Source organism: Orcinus orca, chromosome X, assembly GCF_937001465.1.
Source record: "Orcinus orca chromosome X, mOrcOrc1.1, whole genome shotgun sequence".
Classification (NCBI taxonomy): domain Eukaryota; kingdom Metazoa; phylum Chordata; class Mammalia; order Artiodactyla; family Delphinidae; genus Orcinus; species Orcinus orca.
The window spans coordinates 114,251,077-114,278,511 of NC_064580.1; the positions used below are offsets into that span (position 1 = coordinate 114,251,077).

At 39.1% G+C, this 27,435-nt stretch overlaps 1 protein-coding gene across 5 annotated transcripts; it reads right to left on the minus strand.

Annotated features, from left to right (window-relative positions):
- Positions 1–563: 563 nt before the first annotated feature.
- On the minus strand, positions 564–14,462 carry RAP2C (RAP2C, member of RAS oncogene family). Of its 5 annotated transcripts, none has more exons than XR_007474889.1 (4): positions 13,932–14,462; positions 11,135–11,449; positions 8,884–10,027; positions 564–3,057 (listed from the first exon to the last, which is right to left on the minus strand). XR_007474889.1 is itself a non-coding variant. In XM_033416225.2 (4 exons), the coding sequence occupies exons 2-3, from the start codon at positions 14,004–14,006 to the stop codon at positions 11,171–11,173; spliced, it is 354 nt and encodes a 117-aa protein (XP_033272116.1). In that variant the 5' UTR covers positions 14,007–14,092; positions 14,214–14,462; the 3' UTR covers positions 564–3,057; positions 11,135–11,170. The 5 variants fall into 5 exon arrangements, 2 of the variants coding, with proteins under 2 accessions (XP_033272116.1, XP_033272115.1); XR_004479902.2 differs by having other exon boundaries at positions 8,463–10,027; XM_033416225.2 differs by lacking the exon at positions 8,884–10,027 and having other exon boundaries at positions 13,932–14,092; positions 14,214–14,462.
- Positions 14,463–27,435: the final 12,973 nt, after the last annotated feature.

Consider the following 27,435-nt stretch of genomic DNA (forward strand, 5'->3'; position numbering starts at 1 on the left):
GACAGACAGAACTGTCCAACTTCAAAGAAAACATGTGGCTTTAAAGAACATTGAGATTAAAACATCTATTCTGTTCAACAATTTAAAAACACTAGGTTAAGCAGTGAATTAAAGTGATTGGCAAAACCTTTCACTGGACAAAACAAAGTGATAATTGTGTTGAATTTTCTTAATTCATTATTTCAGAATTTAATTATATTGCTTAATATCATCTGGAAAGTCCTACACATGGACAATTCCCAGCCAGATTTGTAGCTGGGCCACTTTCTCCATTTGGGACAAGTCATATACATTATACTTTTTTACCCATTATTTCTAATTTCTAATTTATTTATAAGTTATTCAATTGATTAAATATTACATTTTAGGATATATCTCAGTTTTTCCCCATATATGCCAGAATGGTGACTAAGGACACAAGTGAACGTTTAACTTGTCTAAACATGTACTGCAATACACATTATCATTTTGATAAAAAGTAATGACTTTGAGTTATGAGATTTACAAGCTAGCAAATAACAAGTAGTAATACACCAAATAATTCAAGAAAACAACCTCAGTAATACAGATGTCTATTTTATTAAAAAAGTTACAAACAGGTGGACTGCAGGGTCGTCTTACAAAATGACAAGAATGAAATCTATTGGAAAAATTTTACTTTTACAAATCTTTATAGGTCATTGTTCAATGTTTGTACTTGTTATTCGAGATTTTTTACCTTTCATTGATAAAGTTACAGTACATTAGATCCATGATAATAGGTTACATGATTTTATTTGCAGAGCCCTACTGCAGTGATTTGAACAACTCCTAAACAGATGCCATAGTAAAGACGAGACATATATTGCATTTAATATTAATTTATTATCCTAATAAGCAACTTGACATGCAATCTATTGAGGAAGCTAAAATAACTTTTGGTCCCTTTTCTTAAAATGTGCTGGAGAAACCACCTTTAAATCACTTTCCCCTGATTCCTGTGATCCTAAGTGAATTCAAGTTAAACTTGCTGCTGAGGTCAGTGACAGAGAGAGCGAGAGAGAGCAAGAGAATGAGAACTATCCATAGGAAAGAAACACTGTATTAAAAAAAAATCCATCTGCAGAAAATTTAAATTATGAATTATTTGATTCCTTTAGAATTTCACAAAGCTAATAAAGATGAACCACAATCACCTAACCTACTTTGAACTGAGTGTTTGGTTTTAAGTTTGGTGTTAAAGTGCAAACTTAAATTAGGTATTCATTTCAAGCAGTTTATAAATAAGAAACAAAGTTTCAATTGCCTCCACCCTTACAATCTCACCATAAAATTCAAAATCTAAAATCAAGAGTTCACTTTGAGGGAATTTGATCAGGAATCAAATGCAACACGATTTTAAAAAAGGAAATCAAAGTTTAATTAATTTCTACGCAATAATTAATGGTCATGCTGACCAATAAATCACATGAATGTAGATAACACTTTATTTGAACATCACACACAATATAAATTTAAAATTGCCACACCCTTCCAAAAACCATCACTGCATATATTAGAGCTTTCCTTGACAAAGTTATTGAGCTATTATTATAGATCAAAAGTATAGTTTTGGTTTTTTTTGTTTTGTTTTATTTAGAAGCATGTTCAAATGACTAAAGCTGGGCTCCTAAAATCGAGAACTTTGGTGCAGTAGGTGAGCTGCAGTTATTAACTTCTGCAAATTAAAAGCACACAACTAAAACCAAATAAAAACCCAACAACAAAATACTGTCAAACTTACAAAATTTTTAAATCATTGCTAGAAAAAGCGCTCGTCATGATGTTAAAACTGAACCACAAGATTACTCTTTATAAGTTTTCTTTCTGCTTCTATACCTGTGTTACTGTTAAAATGTTCAAGTATTCAGACAAAATGTGCTGATTAGGTAAACAACATGGAAGGCAATGGCTATTAGAAGCACATTTGCAAAAAAAACAAAAACAAAAACAAAACGCCCAGAGACTTGGCGCTATCCTCCCTCCTGTTACACAGATTTTTGTCTCTACTACAAACATGCTTCTTGAGAAATAACTAAAAAGCAATTGTGATAGTGCAAGAAAACTTTAACAAATATTGCTTTAAACTATTACTCAGAAAGACAAATATTAAGAACTAGAAACTGTATATGATTTTATTTGAATTTAATTTTACATGTGCAGAAGTCTACTAGATGTCAATTGCAAGCCTGACAGGCAAAGCTGAGCTATCTCTGTTTAGGTATACAATTAATTTACCATGGATACAATATCCCTCTTCAAAGGCATTGCTAAGTAGGTCATAACTAAATTTAGAACTTCACAGAAAGGAAAATGTTACTGCTGCAATTTGATGCTGTAAATGAGATTAACACATGTGAAAACCTAATGGAATCAAATACTTAACTCTTCAGCTAAATGCTCTACAGTCAATTTCAAATATCAATTGTAACTTTCAGAACATTTTAATTACAAAAACACATCACAAACTGCACTTGAAGAAAAGGGATATTCCATCCATACAGGTAAAATGTGATCTTTAGTTTCTTTTTACAACACTGCCACACGTAAACAAAGGCTCAAAGTATTAACCAACCATTTAAAGGAGAAAGATTTTACAAATAGAATGAAGCACTGGTGCGAGGTAATATACAGAAGTAACCATTTGTTTAAGGCTCAATTTTTTCTCCATTATAACTTTCTTTTAAAAGGCATTGAGTAGGTAATACTGAGTTTGAGTATTTAATAAATACAAGTTGAGAAACTGATTAAAGAAATCAATTAAAATATTAAAAATTAATTCTTGCATATCAGCCATCAATAAGAACTTAGAAAGCTACAAAAGGACTGATTGATAAAGAACAGATTTTAAACATATGGTAAACGTGCTAAGCATTCCTGTTTAAGGTCAATGGATCTTGAAGGCCAAAGACCTTATGCACTTAATTAGATGTATGGCAACATGCTGTAATAGAGACAGGTTTACCAAGGCTCAGTTCTGCAACCCAGGTTGTAAAGTTCTCCAAAGCAGCATCTGTGCAAATTTCCTCTGAGTTTTATCTGCAATTAAGATTAAAATGTCATTAAAATGTAGAAATATAGATTACAGTTTAAAATGAAAACACTGACAACAGATCTCTATACACATGCAAATGGTACCAGAATTGTAAAGTGGAATTTCACTGTGTTCCCCATAAATTTAAGCAAAAATAATTTTCTGTGGTCCAAAAGAATCATTAAATTTTAGCAACACTATAATGATGCACTGGATGTAATATACTGTAACTTTTATTTTTAAAAATATTATATTTTATAAAGTATACAATATTAAAAATGTTATTACATGTTTAAAAGATCTTACAGTGTAAAAGTGGCAAATGTCACTTCTACTTTGATCTCTTCATGTTTTTATTGGGAAATAGTATTAGAATTAAATGTATACTGATTATGAACTAACTTGACAATATGCAAAACTTCAAAAGTTAGGGTTTTTTTTGAGATTTTAAAATAAGAGAATGCAATTCAATCAAAGTCTAGCTATCAAGCATCTACTAGGTACCCCGACTTGGGTTAGATGCTAGGTGACAGCAGTAGTTCAAATTTCCCACTCTGGTCTGCCCTCTTCAGTACATCCTCCCAACCATAAAAGCTTCTCCTATGATTGAGATTTCTCAGTCTCTGCTCTTAGAATTGGTAGACTTCTGCCCTCCTAATTAATACCAGGGGGAAAAAAATCTATCATTCAGACACAATGTCTTTTAAATATGCTGGATCACCAAAGTGCTTCTAGGGGAATGGAATTACATTTTTTAGTGTAAAAGATTAAAATTGTTAAATAAAGCCAGAAACAAAGAGTAGAATAGCAACTATGAAACAATGCCAAGTGAAACCAACTTAAGATCATCTTAGGGCTCTACCAATGTTTATACATGCAAAATTTTAATTTCATTTGACAGCTACACATCTATTAGTGTTCAAAGAGCCTGAGAGAACTCTTTATTAGCAGCTATATCATAAAAATGATTAGTTTTAAAGAACGTCTCTCATTATTATTGAAATTCTGCCACCTAAACACATTAGGAAAAACAGAACAAAAGTTTGCCTCTTCAGAAATTATTAAAGAAAAATTTTTCTTCCAATTAAAATTAAGACTTTCTTTGCATTAACGCAAGTTGTTAATTAGGACACTGGTTATTTAAGCTTGGACAAGTCCAGTTTCCTCATCATTAAAATAAGGATAAAAATTCTTTCCTGACAGGGTTGTGGTAAACATCACATAAGGTACTATGTGAAAGCACCTTACATGTCAAACGTCAGGTAACTTTTTCATTTCTCAACTACGTTATAAATTTCGAAAAGACCAGGATTATGCCTTTGATATCCAAATTAAAGACCTTTATATTTTTAATTTTTGGCCTCATTTCAATTTTTATACCTATTTGAACACAACAGTATTTCATCATATACTCAGTTCATTGTGAGGACTCTTTTTCAGATCAGACTTTCGTCAATTAACATGAATTAGTAAGTTGACTCTAATTTTTTTTTTTTCCGGTACGTGGGCCTCTCACCGCTGTGGCCTCTCCCGCTGCGGAGCACAGGCTCTGGATGCGCAGGCCCAGCCGCTCCGCGGCACGTGGGATCCTCCCGGACCAGAGCACGAACCCGTGTCCCCTGCATCGGCAGGCGGGCTCTCAATCACTGCGCCACCAGGGAAGCCCTTGACTATAAATTTTAACCCACATTTTTCAAAATAAGCAATTATAAAGAGTTTAAGATTTCCAAATATGAATATGTCTCTTAAATAGGGAAGACTTGGATGATTTAATAGTTCAGGCATTCTCTGAAATCAAATTGAGGAAGTAGTAATTATTTCTAGCCAAAATAAACATTAAGAATACATACCAGCTTATTAACCATAATCTACATTAAATAAAATGTGATAAATGCATTATTTCCCACCCTCTAAAAACCTGGTTAATACTTGGTCTATCCACATTCCACAGGATGACAATACTCCAGTGAAATCAAGAGACATAGATAAATCCCGGGTCAGATTCAACAGTATTAATATGAGGCATACCATTAAACAAAGTATTAATACCAACTACTTTTCCAGAGAGTAATAAATTTTAATTCTCTGCAGTAATAAATTCTGAGGCAAAAGCTTGCATGAAGCCAAAAGTACAGTCTCTCTCAGATTAGAAGTTCCCTGAATGCAAAATGTAAACGCTACTGCTCCACACTATGAAAGCAAAATTTTCAGTGTACTAACAACTCTTATTCATTTAAAAAACATTCCAGAAGTTTTAAAGGCAGCTGGTCAAAGTCATACTTTTTAACTCCCAGGATATCACATCCAGACACACTGCAAAAGTACATGCTACTTGTGAGATAGAACCCAAGTGATGCTCGTCCTTACTCTCAAGTTTCCAGCAAGACACCCAACAAATCTGAACGCTGGAAGCTTCTGCTCAAATTCTTGCTTAACTGGTTTCACTTTTCCACTTTTTTCTAATTAGATTTTGTTAGGAAAGAATAAAAAAAAATCCCAAACAACAGTCCAAACCTTTTGCTCAGGAAATTATGAAATAGGGTCTCCCAAGTGGGGTAAATTGGTACACGAGAGTACCAAACACAGAACTGAAAGAACAAAGATCATTATTTATGTCAGCGTGAAGAAAAAGGGAGACTTTTGATTCAAGACTAGCACATCATTTCACGTGGCAGCAGAATGCCTGGGATATTAACAAAGGCTCCTAAAAGGCTTAGCAGTTTATGAATGCCTTTCTAGCTTAGCTGGATTTAGCATTTCTAAATACAATGGTATTTACTAGCATTCTTTTTAGCAAATATAAATGTGCAACCATAATCAATTTTAACTTTTTCCAGTTTTATACATATGATATTCTGGGGACTTAACCAAAGGAACTTTTAAAAAAATAAATTTCGTTTTCCCGTTTTTACTTGGCATTTTCATATCCAAGTTAAATATTAATTATATTAGCAAAGCACTAGGCTAGAATTCTGTTGATAGAGTTTATGTTTTTTGTCAAATATCTTGCTTGTTTCTCCATTGTAATTTGCATAACACTCATGAAGCTTATTAGGGGGTGGAGTGAGAGAGCTATAGGATCATTAAAAGTGCTCATCTGTCACCCATTAGAGAGCAGAAGCTGAACCTATGGCATAGAATCCTCAAATGGAAGGTGAACCGTGCTTTAAGGAGAACATGCACACTAAAAGTTTACAGTAAACCCAGGGTAAAAAGGAAAAGCTATTTTTCTTACGTCCTAGACCTAAAATCTCTAAGTTTAAATTAATATGATGAATTCAATTCTGAGATCTCAAACAGTATGGTCATGCCCACTGATAATAAGCAGCAGTGTGAGCCCAATGATCTGATCCGAGCTGCTAGCTTTGAATTAAACCAGGTAGGGCACTGCTTCCCTCAACTCTAAATTGCTTTTTCTGAATCCCATACTCCTAAGACTGTGGCTAATCAAAGGAATTTGGGAGTATGTTTTTAGTAGGATAAGTTTTTCCAACAGCTGACAGGATTTAAGTTTTTCTTGGTGATATTATCTTCTGGATTTTAGAATTCCACTGAGAAGTACTCCCACGAGGAGAATCTTTCCTGAAGTATGGCTAGAATACTTCCTCAGTGGCAATTCTCCAACTCCATGATGCAATTTTTGTTAATTCTACTGATGGCTCATTCTAAGCTAGAGAGGTAACAGAGTAAAAGTGAATGGCTCAAATGCATTTTATTCTGCAATAAAAGCCTAATCTTGAGGTTAAAAGGAAGCAGTTAAAGTGGGAACAGATATACAAAGAGTCATTCTAATCACAGACACCTCCACACCCAGAGCAGGTCTAACTAGGCACCTATCCACCCTGAACAGTCCCAAACCATGAACCTTGTGGGGGTCAGTGAAGGTCTGGGAGAATTAGTGGGCAGAAAGGACAAGGCAACTCTGTTCTTCCCTTTTCCCCCAGGTCCATTGCAGATCTATATGGTGCACACTACCCCAAGGAATGCTTTCTCCTCCACTCAGGGCCGCTGTGTCACAGGCTCCATTCTGGCTCACTATGTGAACTGGATGACAACGAGCATTTAAAGTAAGCTATTTTCTCCAAAGTGATAAGCAAGATAGGGCAGGGGGGAAAAAAGGAAGTATCTATCTAAACTGTAACTTCAACAATAGAATTCCACCCCAGTGTTTTACTGACATGATTAATATTTAACTTGGATATGAAAATGCCAGCATTTTAAAGTACAAAATGTGATTTAATTTTCATGATTTCCCCCTCACATCTGCTAAATCCCCGGCATATCATATCTAATTAAAAGCTGGAAAAAAGATTAGAAACAATTCTGATTCCACATATTTATTTTAAAAAAACCTGAAAATGCTAATCAATTCCACTGTGTTTAGAAATAGTAAGGCCAGCTAGACTAAAATGACATTCATAGATGGTTCAGCCTTTCAGGAGCCTTTGTTAACATCCCGGGCATTCTGCCGCCACGTGAAATGATGTACTAGTCTTGAATCAAGAATCTCCCTTTTTCTTCGGGCTGACATATATAATGAACTGAGGCTGACATAAATAATGATCTTTGTTCTTTCAGTTTGATTCCCGGTGTTTGGTACTCTTATGCACCACTTACTCTCGTCGAGAGAACCCGTCCATAATACACGGAGAAAAATAGGATAAAATCCTGCAGGAGACCTTCAAGCTGTAGTAAAGAACACCTTCTTTTATTCCTGTTTTTTTAAAAAAATAATTATATTAATTTCTGTCAATACTGGACTGAGATACAGGAATCCTTGAAAAAATAATCTTTAAAAAAATTCTATTTGCCAAAAGAGTATTTACCAAATGATCACATTTAAGGAATAACTTTACTGTACTTCCCTAACAGAATATTTTTAGGATATTATTTTCTTTCTTTCTGGCATTCCCTCTGTTTGGAAATCACCTCTACCCCTCCCCCCATCCACTCAAATCCTACCCATTTTTCAAGGCCTGACTCAAACGCTACTGCTCCCCGGTTCCTCTAAATCAGTGGTTCTTAACCAGGGGCAATTTTGCCCCCCAGGAGACACCTGGCGATGTCTGAAAATATTACTGTTCACCACGACAGAGGGGCGGGGGGAATGCTCTTGGCATCTAGTAGGTCGAGGCTAGGGATGCTGCTAAACATTCTGCAATGCACAGGATGGTCGCTACAGCAAAGAGTCCTGAATGTTGAGAACCTGCTCTAACTGAACGTGGTCTCTCCTTTCCCTGAAGCCCCACAGCACTGTGATTTACTTCTTTTATAGTATTATGAGATTATTAACAAAACACTCATCATTCTCAACGACAGTATCTCACAACAGCCTAATGTCAACTATTTACACCAATACAGGGGAACGATGATACAGTTAATAAAACCAAGACAGGGCTGCAACACTGACCTGGGTTTCTATTATACTTCTGCTGCATAGTAAACGAAGTCCTTCAAAGCAGTTGGTGGCAGGCTCCTCAGGTCAGTAAGGAAACCAGCCACGAAAGCAGTGCATAAGGAATCTGGCATTGCTTCCAGACTTACAGTAAGATTACTGCCAGTGGGAGGGTGAAAGGTGAGGAAACAATCCTGGGAGCCATGCAGATAAACAGGTGTTGGGCAACAGACTGGTGACTCAAATTGAAGGGTGGTAAGAAATAAATGTGAGGAATTATCAGCAGTAATGCTTAGAACATTAATATATTTTCCCTTTCAATTAAGAGAAACCAACTTACAACAATCACAGTTCTTCTGACTCACTTGAGTCTTACTATCTCTAATTTGGACAAGGTACTCTTATAAATATTAAGGACAAACATTTCCCAAATCACCTTTATTTGTCAAAGTTTGATCTTCAATCTGAATCTGGGACTGGTAGACTTCAGAGCTCTATGACTCAAGCTACAGGACTCAGAATCCATCACCTATTTTTTCAAATAAATAGTAAGCAAGCACAACCACAAACTTTATGGACCTCCAATTACAGATACCTGTGCACATCAGTTCAATTTTATTTGATAGCAAAAAAACCCACTGCGTATAGTGTGCTTTGTTCTAAAAGATCTTGGTCAGGGGACTCCCTATAACATTTTCAGAAATCCAGCTGATTAGATATTTTATTTCAAGACTCACACCTTCAATTGTGTATTCTGCTTATAAAAACCAAACAAAAACTACACAGGCAACTTAACCCATTATTATAAAAATGAGCAATTATTGTTATTAATATTTTCTGATTTCAGTACCTTAGTTAACAAAAAATATAAACATAGTTTCCTTGAGATATTAAAAAGTCTACTTAATCATTCGTGTAGGTAACCAAACAGATTAAAAGTAATTTAGATCACACAAGCTGCAAAATGAAATAAACTCAGAAATAACTCAGAATAAGAAATCTTTAAAAATAGCTTTAGACATTACTCATTTGCCAATTTGAATAAGACAGTGGCCCTCTACATGTGAGACCAATTTTATTCAGTTTCCTTCCTATAGCTGTCTACATTAATGACAGAAAAAAACTGGGAACATTTTGCAGGAGCTGGTTAATTTTTTATAAAGATGATAAAACTAAAATGCACACACTTACGTCATTTGCCTGGTTAAAAGTGTCAGATAGAGAAGTAGAGCATAACGGTAAAGATGCGACACCACACAGAACTTGCTCAAACTTGAAGCTGGCTTACAATTTAAGAAGAGACATTGTGGTATCAAGAACCCTGGACTCAATCACCTACATAGGCCTGTTCCTGCCTCAAAAAACTATATTGCAAGTGTGATGCTATCAACAAAACATATGCTGGGCTACAGTCTGCACAGTGACACTATATGATAACAGATGGAGCTAGGTATAAGACAATAAATGTGTTTTCATCTCATTCTGGTATGCTCAAAAACTGATGAGTGAAAGCATTTTGAATAAAGCACTGTTGTCATCCTTCATTTTCAAAGATGACACCAGCTGACAGAAGATCTTGTCTGAAAAGATAAATTAGGGACTGTTAGTCTTTTCTCCAGGGAGCACATATAAAGCCAGACCTTTGATTAGGAATCATCTCTGCAATCTGAAATGACTGTTGCCATTTGCAACACTGCCTCTTAGACTTGAGGTCAGTCTTGGCTCAAAACAATCAATTCCATTCCTGATATTGTCAGGCTAGTCTGGCATTTTCTGTGGTTTCTCAGTCATCCAGGATATTTGTTGTCTTATCTTATAATCTAAGTATTATTGTCTAAGTGAGACTATCTGCCCAATTACAATCTAGATTAAAAGATCATGACATGAATAAAATAATCTCATTTTAAATGCTCAGTAAATTTTATATAACCTTACTTTTCCAAAAACACATTCATTAAAAAAACCTTTATTAAGTTATTAGCCCAATGAAAGGTTTGAAGATTTTACTATTGTTCTTATTAACTCCATTATTTATTAAACTGAATACATTATTTTCCTAGGCTTGGGACTGTCCGTTCTAAACACATCACAGATGATTTCACCAGATTCTCATCTGGACCATATATTCATAATGAAGTCAAGGTACATTGTGGCACTATAATTTATTATTATCAGAGGTCACTTAAGTCCCTCCAGTGCAAGGTACAGATTAACTTGATTAAATAATCATCCGGTAAATCTAGCACTTGGGTGATTAGTAAATTGATGATTTCAATTACAGCAGCTCTCCAGCCCAGAAAAGAAAAGTATAGAAAACACAAAGCTAATCATCTTCTCAAATTATTACTGGATGCTCTCCCATGCATTTTGGATGCTACATCACCAAAACAGGGAAAGGTGTACCATCCTTTAACTTACCCCACCCCAAAGGAATGTTACCAGAGAGAGAAGCACAGTAAGTTGCTTTAAAAAACAAATCTTGGTGATGGGAATACAGGCAATTTCTTACCTTCATTTTACTAATCTGTATTTTTTTCGATTTTCTACATTGAATGTTGACTATTTTGCGCTAAGGGAAATACTATTTTAAAAATAAAGAAATTTAAGGTAGCACAATGTGTATTATTAGTATTACCCAGCTTTTTGTTCCACTTGACCAAAAACATAAGGTTCCATCAACAACTAACCTGCTCGGTATGGCCATGATTGAGGTTATCTTTTTTTTACTGGACAACGCAAGTTGTACAACACTGATCTTGCTTCTCGGGCAGGGAAGAATAGTTCATTTGCCTGACGATCTCGGCAAAAAGTTCATCCACCATTGATTTACTTTTTGCCGATGTCTCCATGAAAGGACAGCCCCATTCTTGAGCCAGAGCTCTGCCTTCTGAAGACATAACCTCTCTTTCTGGTTCCAGATCCACTTTATTTCCTACTAGGATCAGTGGGACTTTTTCATATCTCTTCACTCTGACAATCTGATCTCTCATTGGCTTGATATCCTATGTAAACAGTCACAAAGAGAAAGGAAAAAAATTATGCTATTTGCATAACCATAAAAGAAGTATTGCAATATTGCAAGAAGTCATCCTTCAGTAAGTAGAGAACGCTGAATCCAAAATAAAACCACACACCCAAATAGAGAAAATGTCATTTTCTCCATTGAAGTAGCAACTAGATAATTTCCAGATTCCACCTGCTGGATTTCTGTCAAGAATATAAAACATAGGTTGCACACTAACTTTAGGACTCATTTAATCACTTCTTTCCCTCAGTCGATACTGATTTGAAAAGCAAATTCCCAAATATGATGAATCCATTATGTACAAAAGGGTGTCTGGCCATGTCCTTAAACCTGCCGGCTTGTCATCACTCCTGATAACACCTGTTATCCTAGCACAGGATGGCAGCATCTATGCATTCCTAGCCATTTAGCAAGAGCGCTTGAGAGAAAGTGTTTTAGGTGGGAACAAAAACACTGCTTTGTGTCTAGAAGACCAAAGTTAAAAACAGATTCACACATGTCAATGTTTCATTTTAAATGTAACGGTATGCCTTTATCCTCAAAATACACTTCAATGTTAGAAATTACTGTACACTAGTGAGCAGCTCCTGGGAGGGACAATGCAGGGGGGAGTCTGGGCGGGAAGAAGTCAAACTTTCCTTTGCCTATGTTCGGGTTTACAACTTGAATTTTCTCCCGCATGTATTACTTTTTCTAAGTAATTACCATTAATTACAAAAGGTAAGAGCCTTAACAATTCTCTAGGAGGGTGAACTTTGGGGGGGCGGGTAGTACTGATTTAAGACATGCTATAGATTTAATACTAACATTAGTTTTTTGGATTTTTTTGTAACTTAAAAGATTTGACTTAAATATAACACGTGTTTAATTTGAATAGTTACAGTGCACAGTATTCACTTGCAGGATGAAGGAAGAACAAGGGACTGAAAATTTACAAAAACATACGGTTATTTGACATTTGTAACAATTTTGTTTGATCACATATCAATTCAGTCTTCTAGGTTAAGCTTCTTTTCCCTGTGTCCTTATGGAAACACAAGTTCAGCTGAGAATCCAAATTTACGGCATTTGGGCTTAAAAGAGTTTCAGTCTCCATTGAAATAATGGCAGTTTTTCACTCTTTATTTATGTGTATAAAAGAAGTAGCTATAATGGATATCTTATGAAAAACCCTTCAAAAGACTGCCAGCCTCAAGAGAGTCAGCTAATAGAATAACAAATGTCCCAAGGATCCTTTAGAAAGAAAACGCCTGTCAAATAGCACCTTTAGCACATTGGTACTTTCTGGTGAAAAATGCTTTTATAATAGTAATGCTTTGGAATTTAAGCCTACATAAAATGAACTTTAGTTTGGTCACAGTAGCGTTGTTTCATTTATTATTACCTTTAAAAGAAAAAAAATCCTGAAGTTGCTATATCTGGTTACTGGAAAAGCTCACTATAGTACTTTAAGTTAAAATACTAAGAAAAGTGGAATTAGCACATTGGCTTGGCTAAAGCACTTAATGTCTCTTATGTAAGCAACATTAGTGCACACCTTTAAATGCAGAAAAAAATATCCATTTCCTAAATCAATGTAGGTCAATATAACGGGTCAATATGAGGTTATTTATTTTCAAGGAATAAATAGCAACATTTATTGCATCTCTTAAAATAATGTTAAACCTCCAGTCTGTCTTCCAGTGAAGGACACGACAGATTTTCCGAAGAAATTGGACCACCTCCAGTTCGGCCACCGGCCGGGGGTTAGAAATCTGCACTTGTTCAGTGTTCCCAGTTCCACATATTTTCTATAAATATTGTCAATATTATCAGAAATGATTTGGATGAACTGCAAAAAAGGAGAGTCATTCTAGATTTTTGTTCGTTATTAATTCTAGGTACTAGTCTTTTCAATTAGTAACTTCCCTTCACACGCTCCAAGTAAGTAAAATGCCTAGAAGGCAGGTCTTGAGTTCTTCATCTTGCAGCCCTAAGATTTATAAATCTGGCTGAGAGACTTGGCTGAGAACAGACAGGGGGAGGGGGGAAGCAGACGCAGAGGAGTTATCTGTGCAACAGATAATCGGCTCCAAATAATTTTCCTTCTGAAGTGCTCTATTTGCCCGAGATTATCTTTTAAATGTTGTTTTGTTGAGTACATTAACCAAGACTTGTTGACTTGAACAAGCAACTTCAGAAGGCTATATTGTCCAGGCTAAATATACACAAGCTGACATTTCTTTTTCACTTCTCTTTCACTTAAAAATAACTTTAAAACATTTGTTGACGGTTGAGACTTTAGTCCTCTCTACAGAAACAACTCGATACTTTTCCGTGCCAGGAGTAACCTCAAAAATGCGCCATGTCTAACTTTCAAAAGCAAAACACAGTCATTTACGCACGGTGCAAGCAAACCAGAAGTAAATGTAGGATTACCACACCCCCTTCTAACAAATTACAAGACTTGGTTTGGTTACCTGAAAAGACTGTTGATTAACCAGACTATAAACCAGGATGAAACCTTGGCCGTTTTTGATGTAGAGATCTCTCATGGAGGCAAACTGCTCAGTTCCTGCGGTGTCCAGAATTTCCAGCACGGAGGGGGAAGAGTCCACTTCGATCTCTTTGCGGTAGAAATCTTCAATGGTGGGGTCATATTTCTCAATGAAAGTCCCAGTGACAAACTGCACAGTCAGGGCAGATTTGCCAACCCCTCCGCTCCCTAACACCACTACCTTGTATTCCCTCATGAGTCTCACCTTCCCCAACTCCTACCAGAGGGAGGGAAAAATTACACCCCGCTCGCTGCGGCGCGGCTCTGGGAGGCGGAAGGTGGGCGGAAATCTGCGAACCCGGGAGGAGAGTGCAGAGCAGCCGAGGGCCCAACGAGGGAAGAAGAGGAAGTTAAAGGAGGGGGAGGGGAAAGAGCGAAGTGTCGGGGTGGGTGGGGATGGGATGGTAATGCCCTTCCTATAGGAACTGAAGCCCAGGCAGGGGGCGTGGGGAGAGGGCGAGCCCGGAGCAGCCCGGAGTGGGGGGGAGGCGAGGCGCGCCCCCCGGAGGGAAGGGGTGGGCGCCGCAGGACCGACGGGGGCTCCCGCGGGAAGGCGGGCGTCGGAGGAGCCTGCGGCCGGGGGCTGCCCCGTACCCCTCCCCCGCCCTTCACACAAAGGGGCCCAGGGACCCCGCTTCCTGCTCGCGCCGCCGAGCCGGCCCGGGCCTGTGTGCTCTGTTCCAGTCTCTGCTGCCCGGACGGGTCTCTGGGCCGCGGCTCCCGCGGGCGTCGTCCGGCCTGTGATGGGGCGGGGAGAGGGCGCGCGTTACCCGCCGGACCCCCGCCCGCCCCAGCCGGGCGGCCCGGCCGGCCGCCTCCCCTCCCCCCGCCCCCGGCTCCCACCCGGACCCGGCCACCGCCGCCAACACCGCCGCCGCTTACCCTGCCGTCCTCACCCGCCCGGCCGCCCGGGAGGCTCTGTCACGCCAAGGCCATGGCCATCGGCCGGCTCCTTGGTCTCACCGCCGCCCCTGCGCTGCGGCTCGCAGAGGGAAAAGGGGCGGGGGCCGTCCGGCGGCGGCGGCCGCTGGGACTCCAGGCGAACCCACCTCTTTTTTTCCTCACCCCCCACCCCCCCCCCACCGCACACACCCGGAAGGGTTTCCCTGACACACTGGTTGAGGTGCCCCAGTTCCCCGAGACTGGACGGGATCACTTCCGGTGGGGAAAGTCCCACCTCTCCGGGGCGAGCCGGGTGGCGCTGGGGCCGCGCCCTGCTGGGCGAGACAGCCAGGGGACGGTTTCGGGTCGGGGCTATGGCCTTGGCAAAGGGCCTCTCCCAGAACCTCCGGCGTCCTCCCTTTTTCCGCCCGGCTGCCCGCAGCTGCTGTTCCTGCTGCTGATGCTGCGGACAGTCCCACCCCGACCTCGCGGAAGCCTCTCCGCGTCTCAGCTGCCCCCAGCCCGGCCTGAGGACTCGATCCACTCTTGGCGGATCTAACGACCCGGAGAACGCCAAACATCTCTGGACTAGAAGCAGAAGGGAAAATAAAACAGCCAAGAAAGTTGATTCTCTTTGCTGGTATTTCTTCCACTTGACATTTTTCGAAGAAACGCGTGCAAACTAGCCTTCGACTTCGCTAATGGTTCTGATTTCCTCTGTGGTGTGTTTTATTTAGCCGTGCCTGACAAATAATTAAGCACACACACGGTACTTTTATCATCTGGCAAATCTGCCTTGTCTCCATCAGCAAATGCCAAAGTCATTCCTTTCTTTCTTATCACCAGGGTCGAAAAACAACAGGATTAGAAGTACACTTTACGGTACTGTAACTCAGCTTTGCCCCATTTTTTATTCCAACCGCTACGCAGCAGGGAAGCCTTGATTGGAAATTGTTTAGGCCAGCAGACTAACTTCTTTTAATCTTTTCATTATTTGCAGGCACAGCAATTTGCATGGCTGGCTCCTCCAAGTTAAAGTTTGTTTTAACGGCCATCCTTCATAGTCTTTGAATTCAGAAGCAAAGGACTCGGGTTAAACACACTAAGTTTCTATTTTTAGATAAAATTGGTACTTCTTACATATCTTTCCCTCTGCTAACTTTCTATTTGTAAACCTTGTGTCAGATCCACAGAGCCCCAGGGTCCCAGAAGCCTAGGTTATATTTTAGGCATGTCACTCCCTTTTTGATTCAGGCATGCACCCAGAAACCTGAGTCAGTGGCCAGTCGAATTAAATTGACCCCAAATCCCCTTACTTGTAAGCCCTAATGGCTGAACTGTATAAATAGGGATTTATTACCAAACCCAAATTGTTAGACATTAGACAACAGGCAAATTACAGTAGTGTGAAGTCCCACTGTGTCTCTCCCTGAGTACTCCCCAATGTCACTTACAGTATCCAAAGGAGAGTTTAGCTCAATTTCTCCTCAGCCTAGGGTTGGTGTCATCTGTCCCGCGAAGTCCCCAGCTCTGGCTCCAGCTGGCCTGAGTCCCACCTGATATCTGAGGCACTGCCCTCTGCTGGAAGAGGTTTGGTCTATGAATTATGAGTCTCCTTGTAGGTCACTGCGCTTCCACACGTGCTGTTGCCTGATTTGGAGCTCTGCTGCCCACCTCCCTGGCTAGCTGTCTCCAGACTGTCTGGGGGAATCCACAGCCCTGCACCAGCCCTGCTTGTAACTGAGTCTGGAAATTCCTCTTCTGATCCAGCAATCAGTGCTGAGCAATTGTAGCAAGTCTCTGCTGTTACTAAACTGGCTAAACAGGGTGCCCTTCTTGTTGAGGTGGTCCCACCTGTTGGCAACTCTAATATGATTGTGTTGGCCAAAGTATTTTGGAGAGAATTCTTCGTTTCTCCCCGCAGGGAAACATACTCCTACCCTCGGTACAGAGTCCGATTGGGTCACTCTCATCGACTACAGGGTAGACAAATGTCACACAGTCTGAAGATCCTTCTAAACTTTCTTAGGAAGGGTATTCATTACAGCAGCGTCTAGGAGAGTAAACAATTGGAAGTAACTTAAACGTCCTTCAGTAGATGATTTAAAAAATAATGTGTACATACACACACATTCACAAAATAAGATACCGTGCAGCTATTAAAAAAAGTAGATTTTTAAGTGCTGATATGAAAAGATGGCCAAGATATATTGTAAGGATTTAAAAAAGCAATATACTGAACAAATATATAGTTGCTCCCATTTATGTAAAATATGTGGGAGTGTGTGCAATATATAGTTATATAGCCATTATAATCTGAAACACAGTCATTAATTATCAGTGAGGGGTATTATGAAAGGACTTTCATTTCTCCATATCATTTTAATTTTAAAACAGTGATCAGGTATTATTGAGGAAAAAGGGAATAAATATAATTTTATAATATTTTAAAGGAGAAAAAAATTCATTGATCCTCCCCTCTTCAGGGAAAAAGAAAAACACCAATATCCTGACTGTCTAGGGGTCAGTGGACAGGTCTCCCAATTTAAATTCCCTCCTGCTGCTCAGCCTGTCCTCCCCAAACATCTCTATACTTAGAAAAGTATTTTCACATACATTACCTCATTAGACTCCAGTTGTTTGCCAGTTCACTCTTATTAGGCAATGAGAATATAAAGACCAATTAGAAGAGCACAGCCTGGTAGTTGAGAGCCAAGGGCCCTGAATTGAGGTGGACAGGCATTTCAAACGGCAGCTTCCCCACTTCCTAGCTGTGGGACCTCAAGCAAGTGATTTCACCTGAGCCTCGAACATCTCACCTAGAAAATGGAGCTAATCATTTAATGTCAGACTATAATGAATTATATGTAAAATGCTTAGCACAGTCCCTTACTCATTACGAACCTTCAATAAATGCTAGCTATTGGGTTTTTATTTTAAAGATTTAATAAAGTGTTTTTCTAAAAAAAAAAACTCAGTGAACATGGAGAAGAAAACAAAACTTTTAAAGCCCAAGTATCTCCAAATGGTACAAATATAATAACTCAGTTACTCTTTCCAAAGGCATTTATTGTTAAAGGCTTTTTTGTTTCCTTTCGGGGAAAAAATGTTTATATGCTACTACATCTATCAATCCATCTTCTATATGTGATTTTTAAATTACTACAAAAGTAATCTTACTATACACACCATTCAGCACCTTGCCTTTTCCACTGACTATATCTTGGTGATTTTTCCACTTCAGAACATATAGATCTACTTCATGTTTTAAAATGGCTGAACCATGAATTAGCTAACCAGTTTTCTACTAAAGGACACTGGTTGATTCTAGTTCTTTGCACTGAACATCTTGCACATGTTTTGCCAGTTAAACCTTAGGGTGAATTTCCAGTAGCTCAATAATTGAAACAAGGGGTACTTACATTAAAATTCTTCTTGTAAATATTACCAAATTGTCCTTCAAAAAGATCACAGTAATTCACATTTCCTATGAACATAGTATGACCACCACAGAAACATATCTGTTTCTTTATAACGTCACCCTAGGCATTACTAAGTGTAGTATTTTATAACTATTGTTACTTGCTTTAGGGTATTTTCAGGACTAATGAATGCAGGCTAGCGTTATGGAAGGAATTTGGGCGTCAAAGTCAGACAGTCCTAACATTGCCCTTTGCCAGTTAGATCTCGATTCCCTTACTTGTAAAGTTGGGCATAATAGCAGTGTCTAACTCATAAGGCTCCTTTGAAGAATAAATGAGTCAATCCATTCAACGCACTTAGGCTTCCAAACACTAACTGCTCAATAAATGTAACTGCGCAAATAATAACTTTCCACTTCCAAGGCTCAAAGATGGGGGGAGGGGTCACTTCTCCCAAGAGTGTGCCCTTGAGATTTAGAATTTTTCTTTAATTCTGTATCAACCTCCACTCCAAAGTAACTATTGCTGGGGCAATCATTTTCAAGAACACAGCTGAGTTTTACCACAATGTGAAGAAATCTTAGGGTATAAACTATATGCAGTATCTGTAAATTACAGGTACATAAGCTCATTTTATGCACTTAGCTTGGCACAAGTTTAAAGTGCTAAACAGTTTGCTTCAGGCACTAGTTGTTCACTTCTCTTATTCCTCCCTTCTAGTTTATACCTACTTCCGTTATGATCCCTGGAGCCATTAACTGTTCTGGATAATTCCACCTTCCAAGTGAGCCCTCTCACCTTCCAGGTCCTGGAAAAAAAAACCCACAAACACCCAGGCCATGTCTATCCACGTCCCAGGCGCCTGCCTTCTCTTTGCTTAAAGCTGCCTTTGAGTTAGCAGAAAAGTAAGTCTGTAGTGTCCTCGGTCTTTGCCTATGGAAATCTCCAGCAGAGCATCGCCTCTTCTTCAGTGTTTTCGGGAGGCCCCTCGATATCAGATCGTCCTGGGTTTTTTCCAGCCTCTAAGTTTCCAATCTTCTTTTTCAAATCATGCCTCCAGCTACACCAGCTGTTAGTTCTGCATGTCAGTCCCCTCCAGGTCCACAGAAGCAATTTTATACCTTTATTATCTTTTTCTCATTATAAAAAATGTTTTTTGAAAAAGACTTTCAAAAAACATTTTGAAAAACATTTTTAAGGGTCATCCCACTACCCAAAGAAAAAAATCACCATTATATATTAATGCCATTCACAAATTTCTTTCTCTGAGAATGAAAGAATATTTTTTAAACTAAGAATGGGGTCGTATAATTTTGCAAGCTGCTTCTTTTACTTACTGAAACTTCATGTTTGTGTAAAGTATTAAAAATACTCATGTAGCCCTCATAGCCTGAGTACATCTTTTCCCCCATAGCTTTGGCTTTCGTATGACCCCAATTAGTATTTAATCACATTTAACCTTGCCCACCTGGAATCCTCCATCCACCCAATGGGATTTCACCAGAAGGGCTGCTTACCACAGAGGCCACTACCTGAGCCCAGCCAGGCAAACACTCCTGTGGAGACACAAAACTCTTTATTTTCCAGATATGACGGCAGAGAGAGTTAGTTCCTTGGAACTCAGGGGCCTACTGAATAGGTATGTACCTAAAACAGATCTGAACTCCTTAATAATTTTTCCTCTCCATTTCATTTTTCTTTTTGCGTTATGCGGGCCTCTCACTGTTGTGGCCTCTCCCACTGCGGAGCACAGGCTCCGGACGCGCAGGCTCAGCGGCCATGGCTCACGGGCCTAGCCGCTCCGCGGCATGTGGGATCCTCCCGGACCGGGGTACGATCCCGTGTCCCCTGCATCGGCAGGCGGACTCCCAACCACTGCACCACCAGGGAAGACCTCCGTTTCATTTTTAATGTCAAAGGTAGTAGTTAGGAAAGCCTTTTGTTAATTTATTAAGTACCAAATAAATGTAGGAAGTAGTTTAAAAAATAACCATAATCTTTTAATTGTTTATATCTGCATGTTTATTGAAAATTTTAATCTGTTGTATAACCATACCCTTCATTTCTGTGCATCTGAATCACCTGGGGGTGTTGTTAAATTACAGATGGCTCCGTCTCAGCCCCAGAGTTTCTGATTCTGGGGTGGGGAAAATAATTTGCACTGCTGCTGCTGGTCCAGGGACCACACTTTAAGCACCACTGTTCTAAAAAGTGGTAGGACTTTGTACTTGGACCTTCCCTGCTCAATATTCATTAATCTATCCACTCATTCATTCATTCATTCACTCACTCAACGTACATTGGTTGAATTCCTACTTTACACCAAGCACTTTGCTAAATAGTGGGAATAGAAAGATGGATAAGACACAGCGCCCTAAAGAGTTCATGGCCCCTTGAGGAACACAGACAATGTAATCAATATTTATATTATAGTGTGGCAAGTGCCATGACAGAGATATGGCCAGTGTGCTCCTGAAGGGCATCAGGGAAGGATTTTTGGATGCAGTGATTGGGCTGTAGGCATGGACGCCAGAGGGGTTAGTAGGGGCCAGACCCAGCTAAAGAAAAGCCTTATGTAGTAAGCTGAGGGGTTTGACTTTTGCCCTGGAGGCCGTAGGAAGTCATGGAAGGTGGTTTTTGAAAGGTCGAGCAGTGCTGCACTGAGCAAAAGTAGAGGATTCAGAAACCAGGCCTAAGTTCAAAACTTGGCTTTGCTACTAGTATGACCTGGGGCAAGTTACCGAATCTTCTTTGGGTCTCCCTTTCCTTATGTGGAAAGAGAAAAATAGTATTTACCTTATTTAGGTGTTGTGAAGATTAAGGAAGAAAAAGTACCTAAATGCCTGGCATGTACTAATGAATGATGATTTAATGAATGGTGATTATGATCAGGTTTAACCTTTAGAAAGCTAAAGACATGGAAGACATGCCTCTCAGATAACTACAATTCATTTGAGACTACCAGGCTAGTTCAAACATCAAGGCCATATTTGTCATAGTGGCAAGTTGGATGATTTAATGGTATAATAATAATGATCTATTGATTACAGACTATATTCCAGGCATTGTGCAAAGTGATTCACACACATTTAATTCTTGTAATAGCTGTAAGAGTTAATTGTTATTATTATTATTCCCAATTTTACAATGAATGGAATAAAGCTCAGAGAAGTTAAGTAATTTGTACAAAGTCACACAGTTTGTCAGTGGCAGAGCTTGAATTCAAACTCAGGTCAGTCTGACCCCAGAGCCTACACTGTATTAACCACCTTGTTTCAGAGCAAGCAGTTCTGTTTCTTTGGCATATAGAGTAGTGAATGAGTGGTAAAACAGTGTTAAAAATTTCGGAGTTATCTTTCTGTTTCTCTAAACGTGAGCAAGGCTGACTGTTCCTACTGATTTCCTATCCCCTCTGAGAACATGCCGCCATGACCTGCCAGGGGCCACTTAACTTGGGTCTGTGGCACTTCCTGTTGATGCCGAGGTTGTCACAATTACATTCCACAATGCCCTGGAGACTTTGCAACAGGGAACCTCCTTCTCTTGCCCCTGGGACCATATTCAACTCCATGCGAGGGGGCAGGGAATAAGCTTAATTATTTTTCATACTGTTATTACAAATAGCAGTTCTTGTTTATTGGGCACTTGCTATGCGTCAGGAACTTTGTAGAACACTTCAATCCTCACCACAACCCACAGCAAGTACTACTATCCCTAGTTTAAAGAGGAGGCAACTGAGGCTCAGGGAGGTTGAGATCTAAGATCACACAACTAGCAGATGCAGATTCAAGCAGAGAACTGGTACCTTCATTTTTACAAACCTTACATTTTTCATTTCTTCATTTTAGCCTCTGTAGCTAAAACACTTCCAAACACAAATGTAATCCTCTTGAATGCTTCTACTGCCTACATGACTTAGTTACCAGACAATAGTTCAAACCCTGTTTTTAATGATGTGTATGCAAATAATGCCTGTTGCCTCAAAATTATTGCATACCATAAGAAGTCACTTTTTGGCTATTATCAAAAAAAACAAGAAGTAACAAGTGTTAGTGAGGGTGCGGAGAAAAGGAACCCCTGGTACACTTTTTTTGTGAATATAAATTGGTACGCCTATATGGGAAACAATATGGAGGTTCCTCAAGAAATTAAAAACAGAATTACCATCTGATCCAGCAATCCCACTTCTGGGTATATATTCAAAGGAAATGGAATTGTATCTGAAAGAGATATCTATACCCCCATGTTTGCTGCAGCATTATTTACAATAGCCAAGACATGGAAACAATCTAAGTGTCTGTTGTTGACAGATGAATGGATAAACAAAATGTGATGTATATATATATATACACACACAAACACACATTTATTTTATTTTATAAAATATATATAAATATGTATTGTATAATATAAAATATATATACTATTATATATAATATATATTATATATAATATTATACTATATTATCATACTAAATATACTATGTATTATATATATTATATAGTATGTATATTATATATATTATATATATGTATGTATAAAGTAAAATGCTTCTCAGCCATAAAAATGAAGGAAATCCTGACATTTGTGGCAGCATTATGCTAGGTGAAAAAAGTCAAACAGAGAAAGACAAATATGGTATGATCTCACCTATATGTGAAATCTAAAAAAAACCCAAACTCACAGAAACTGAGTAAATTGGTGGTTGCCAGGGCCAAGGGTGTGAGGGAGATGGGTGAAGGTGTTCAGAGGGTTCAAACTTCCAGTTACGAGATGAGTAAGTTCTGGGGATGGAATGCACAGCCTGGTGACTGTAGTTAGCAATATTGTATTGTGTATTTGAAAGTTGCTAAGAGAGTAAGTCTTAAAAGTTCTCACCACACACAAATGACGTAACTGAGGTGAAGGATGTGTTAACTAGCCTTATCATGGTCATCATTTCACAACATATACATACATGGAATCGTCCCATTGCACACTTTAAATTTACACAGTGTTCTATGTTAATTATGTCTCAATAAAGCTGGGGAAAAAAAGAAGTCATTTTCCCCTCCCCCATTTACTAATTCATTCTTTTTGGCAAATGGTAGTTTATAATAGTTACATACAGGGCTAAATTTTGGCTGTTTAGTATAAACCCTCAATGTGAAATTGAGGATTCTTAAATAGTTGAAAAGTATGGTTATGAAAACATTGTGAATTCCAGTCCCACCTGATTCAACTTCTAAAGGGAATTTATCCTCAGTCCCACCTGATTCAACTTCTAAAGGGAATTTATCCTAAGTGTTCACAACTTCCAGAAAGTGAAATTTTGACCTCCTTGGGCCTTCATGTGCTCTCAGGAATTCCCCCAGCAGGTAACCAAAATTGAGAATAGAAAGAAATTGCCTTCACATTGAATTCTTAGTCATTTAAAAGGACTGGTGTCTGAATGCTTTAAAAGGCTGATATATAAGTATGAGAAATGATGTTTAGATAGATATTATTTGCCAAAAGAGATTGTTGTTATTGCTGAACTCATGGCACTGTATAAATCCTGTTAATTTTTTTTCTTTTTTAAGAGCAGCTAGTTGAATATGCAGAGTTCCAGCACTAGGTGTCAGCAAAACATTAAATAGAAACTCCCACTTTTTTTTCTTTATTTTTCAAAGTTTTCATAACAATAAAAATAAAATACATTTCCTGGATTTTAGAAAAGACGACACAACACACTTCCTTGCCGCTGTGACATCAGTGGAAGAGAGGCACCAGAGGGAATCACCATGGCTCAAGAAACTGTAAGTCTTAGTTTGACTTTCAACTTTGAATGGCCTGGTACTCAATTTTGTGTCACCTGGAAAGGATTAAAGTTTTGAGGCGAGGGTGAACTAGTTCCTAAAATTCTAAATAATGAATTCTTTCACAGAGAGAAATCTAATTTTCAAGCTGACCACAGCACTGGTGTCAATGAACTCATTGAATGCTTTTCCCATGTGAACAAGATGAATAAAATTAATATAATGGTTCACTTTGATGAGTCTTGGGAGTTGTCCCATCCTATGTCTGGTCTGGTGTATAGAGAGATTTGAGAAACATTACTGTGAAAGTTCTTTCCTAAAGTCTGTAGTAACCTAGGTAGTGTATGTCTCTAATCCTTCCTTCACACTTCCAGAGTGTCATGAAGCAAGTGTGTTTGAAGCAAGTCTGAGTACATCTTTCTGCTGATTTCAGCAACTCCCTATCAAGATAAACTGCAAATTCATATGCATAGAATATAAGGTCACCTATAATTTTGTCCCTGCTTACCTTCTGCATCTACTGAGATGATCATATAGTTTTTATTCTTCAATTTGTTAATATGGTGTATCACACTGACTGATTTGCAGATATTGAAAAGTCCTTGCATCCCTGGGATAAATCCCACTAGATCATGGTATATGATTCTTTTAATGTGTTGTTGGATTCAGTTTGCTAGTATTTTGTTGAAGATTTTTGCATCTATGCTCATCAGTGATATTGGCCTGTAATTTTCTTTTTGTGTGTGTGACATCTTTGGTTTTGGTATCAGGTTTGAAAGTATTCCTTCCTTTGCAATTTTCTGGAATAGTTTCAGAAGGATAGGCATTAACTCTTCTCTAAATGTTTGGTAGAATTCACCCGTGAAGCCATCTGGTCCTGGACTTTTATTTGTTGGGAGTTTTTAAATCACTGATTCATCTTCAGTACTAGTAATTTGTCTGTTCATATTTTCTATTTCTTCCTGGCTCAGTCTTGGGAGATTGTACCTTTCTAAGAATTGTCCATTTCTTCTAGGTTGTCGGTTTTATTGGCATAGAGTTGCTCGTACCTGCTTACCTTCCAAGTACATCCCCCACCTTCACATCCTTTATGTTCTAGTGCAACTAAACTCATCACGGTTTTAGTAAATTTGCACCCAGTCTCAGGGCTTTAAATACCATCTTTTAAACTGAAGACTCCTAAATTTCCATATGCAGTCCAGACCATTCCCCTCAGCTCTAGATTCACTCTTACTCTATAGCTGTACTTGTATGTATTCAGACATCTCAGATTTAACATGTCCAACACTGAACCTTGACAACCACCTCTCCTCAAAAAAAAAAAAAAATCCTCAGTAAATGGCAATTCCAGCTTGCAGCTGTTCAGGCCAAACCCTTGTGATGGTCCCTGAGTCTTCTGTTTCTCTCCTGCCATATCCAATCCATGTGGAGATACTGAAGGAATTACCTTCATAATATATCCAAAATTTGACCACTTCTGTTACCAAAACAAACTTGAGTCCACTCATCTGAGTGCAGTAAAGCCAATCTACTGACACCAGGTTGTGGTGAAGGGAAGTACAGCATTTATTGCAGGGCACCAAGCAAGGAGTCCAGGCAGTTAGGGCTTAAAAGACCCAAACTCCCTGATAGGTTTCAGCAAAGCATTTTTTGTAATAAATGTATTTATTTTATTCATTTATTTCTGGCTTCCTTGGATCTTCGTTGCTGCGCGTGGGCTGTCTCTAGTTGCGACGAGCGGGGGCCACTCTTCGTTGCGGTGCGCAGGCTTCTCACTGCGGTGGCTCCTCCTGTTGTGGAGCACAAGCTCCAGAGTGCAGGCTCAGCAGTTGCTCAGTAGTTGTGGTGCACGGGCTTAGCTGCTCCGCGGCATGTGGGATGCTCCCAGACCAGGGCTCGAACCCGCGTTCCCTGTGTTGGCAGGCGGACTCTCAACCACTGCGCCACCAGGGAAGCCCCAGCAAAGCATTTTTAAAGGCCAGGTGAGGGAAGGGAGTCCCAGTGTTTGTGATCAGCTCGTGCACAATTCTCTGATTGGTTGATGGTGAGGTGACAGGGCAGTGTCACAAGGGTTAACATTATCAATCCTTAGGCTTCAGTAGGTCTGGGGGCTATGCGGTCAGGGTCATCATGTAGTTAATTTCTTCCATTTGGTGGGGGTTTAGCATCTGCAAAACAACTCAGGAAATGTGCATCAGATACTCTTACCTAGGTACTGTAGAGAGGAGCTAAAGCAGAGGATATGGGGAAGGGGTCTGTCCCGGGAAGACCCCACAGGGTCCTGCTTGGTGATACCACCTCTACTGCAATGAATCTGGTCCAAACTACCATTTTCACTTTCCTGGGTTATTGCTGTAGTCTCCTAACTGCTCTTGCTGCTGCCATACTTACCCCTCACTCAGTGTCTTTTCAACACAGGAACCAGTGTTCCTGTTACAGCCATAAAACCCTCCAGTGGTTTCCCACTTCACTCAGAGTGAAGTCAACATCCTTAGAATTGTCTAGAAGGCCCTGCATTATCTGGCTGCTCCAAAATGTTAGGCACACTCTGACACCAGCCTCTGTACTTGCTGTGCCATCTGTCTGGAATTCTTTCCCCAGAGACACACAGCTCCCTTCCTCTCCTTGGGTCTTTTACTCAAAAGCTGCTTCTGCAATGAGGCTACTCTATATAAAATTGTAAACCACCCCCCAATACAATGCCTTCAATCCCTCTTATCTGCTTCATTTTTTGTTTTCAATAACACTCATTCTCTTCTAACTAGGCATTTTATTTAGTATATTTCCCCTGTTAGAATGTAAGTTCAACAAGGACAGGGATTTTACTCAGTTTTGTTCACTGCATATTCCAGTGCCTAGAACAGTGCCTGCAACATAGTGTTAAACAGTGATGAATTGATTAAACTGCTTATACTATTATGCATATATGATATTTCTTTCCCATGTACCTCTGTTTATGATATTACTTCTGCCTAGAAGTCTTTTCCCTCTCTTCATTTTTTCCCCTATGGATTTCTTATCAGCATTCTTTTTAAAAAATATCTTTATTGAGATATAATTTGCATACTATATAGTTCATCCATTTAAATTGTACAATTCAATGGCATTTACTATATTCACAGAGCTGTGCAACCATCATCACAGTTTTTTAGAACATTTTCATCCCCTCAAAAAGAAACTTTTTAGCTACTGCCCACCCTGTACCCCTAATCCCTCCACCCCTAAGCAACCACTAATCTACATCTCTATATGTTTGCCTGTTCTGGGCATTCTGTATAAATAGAATCATATAATATGTGGTCTTTTGTAACTGGCTTCTCTCCCTTAGCATCATGGAGAGGCTCA

Coding starts and splice junctions, on each gene's coding strand:
- RAP2C (XM_033416224.2), bottom strand. CDS start 14,204: ATGAGGGAATACAAGGTAGTGGTGTTAGGGAGCGGAGGGGTTGGCAAA. Junction 11,450..13,931: donor TTAATCAACAGTCTTTTCAG/GTAACCAAACCA, acceptor CTGTTTACATAG/GATATCAAGCCAATGAGAGA.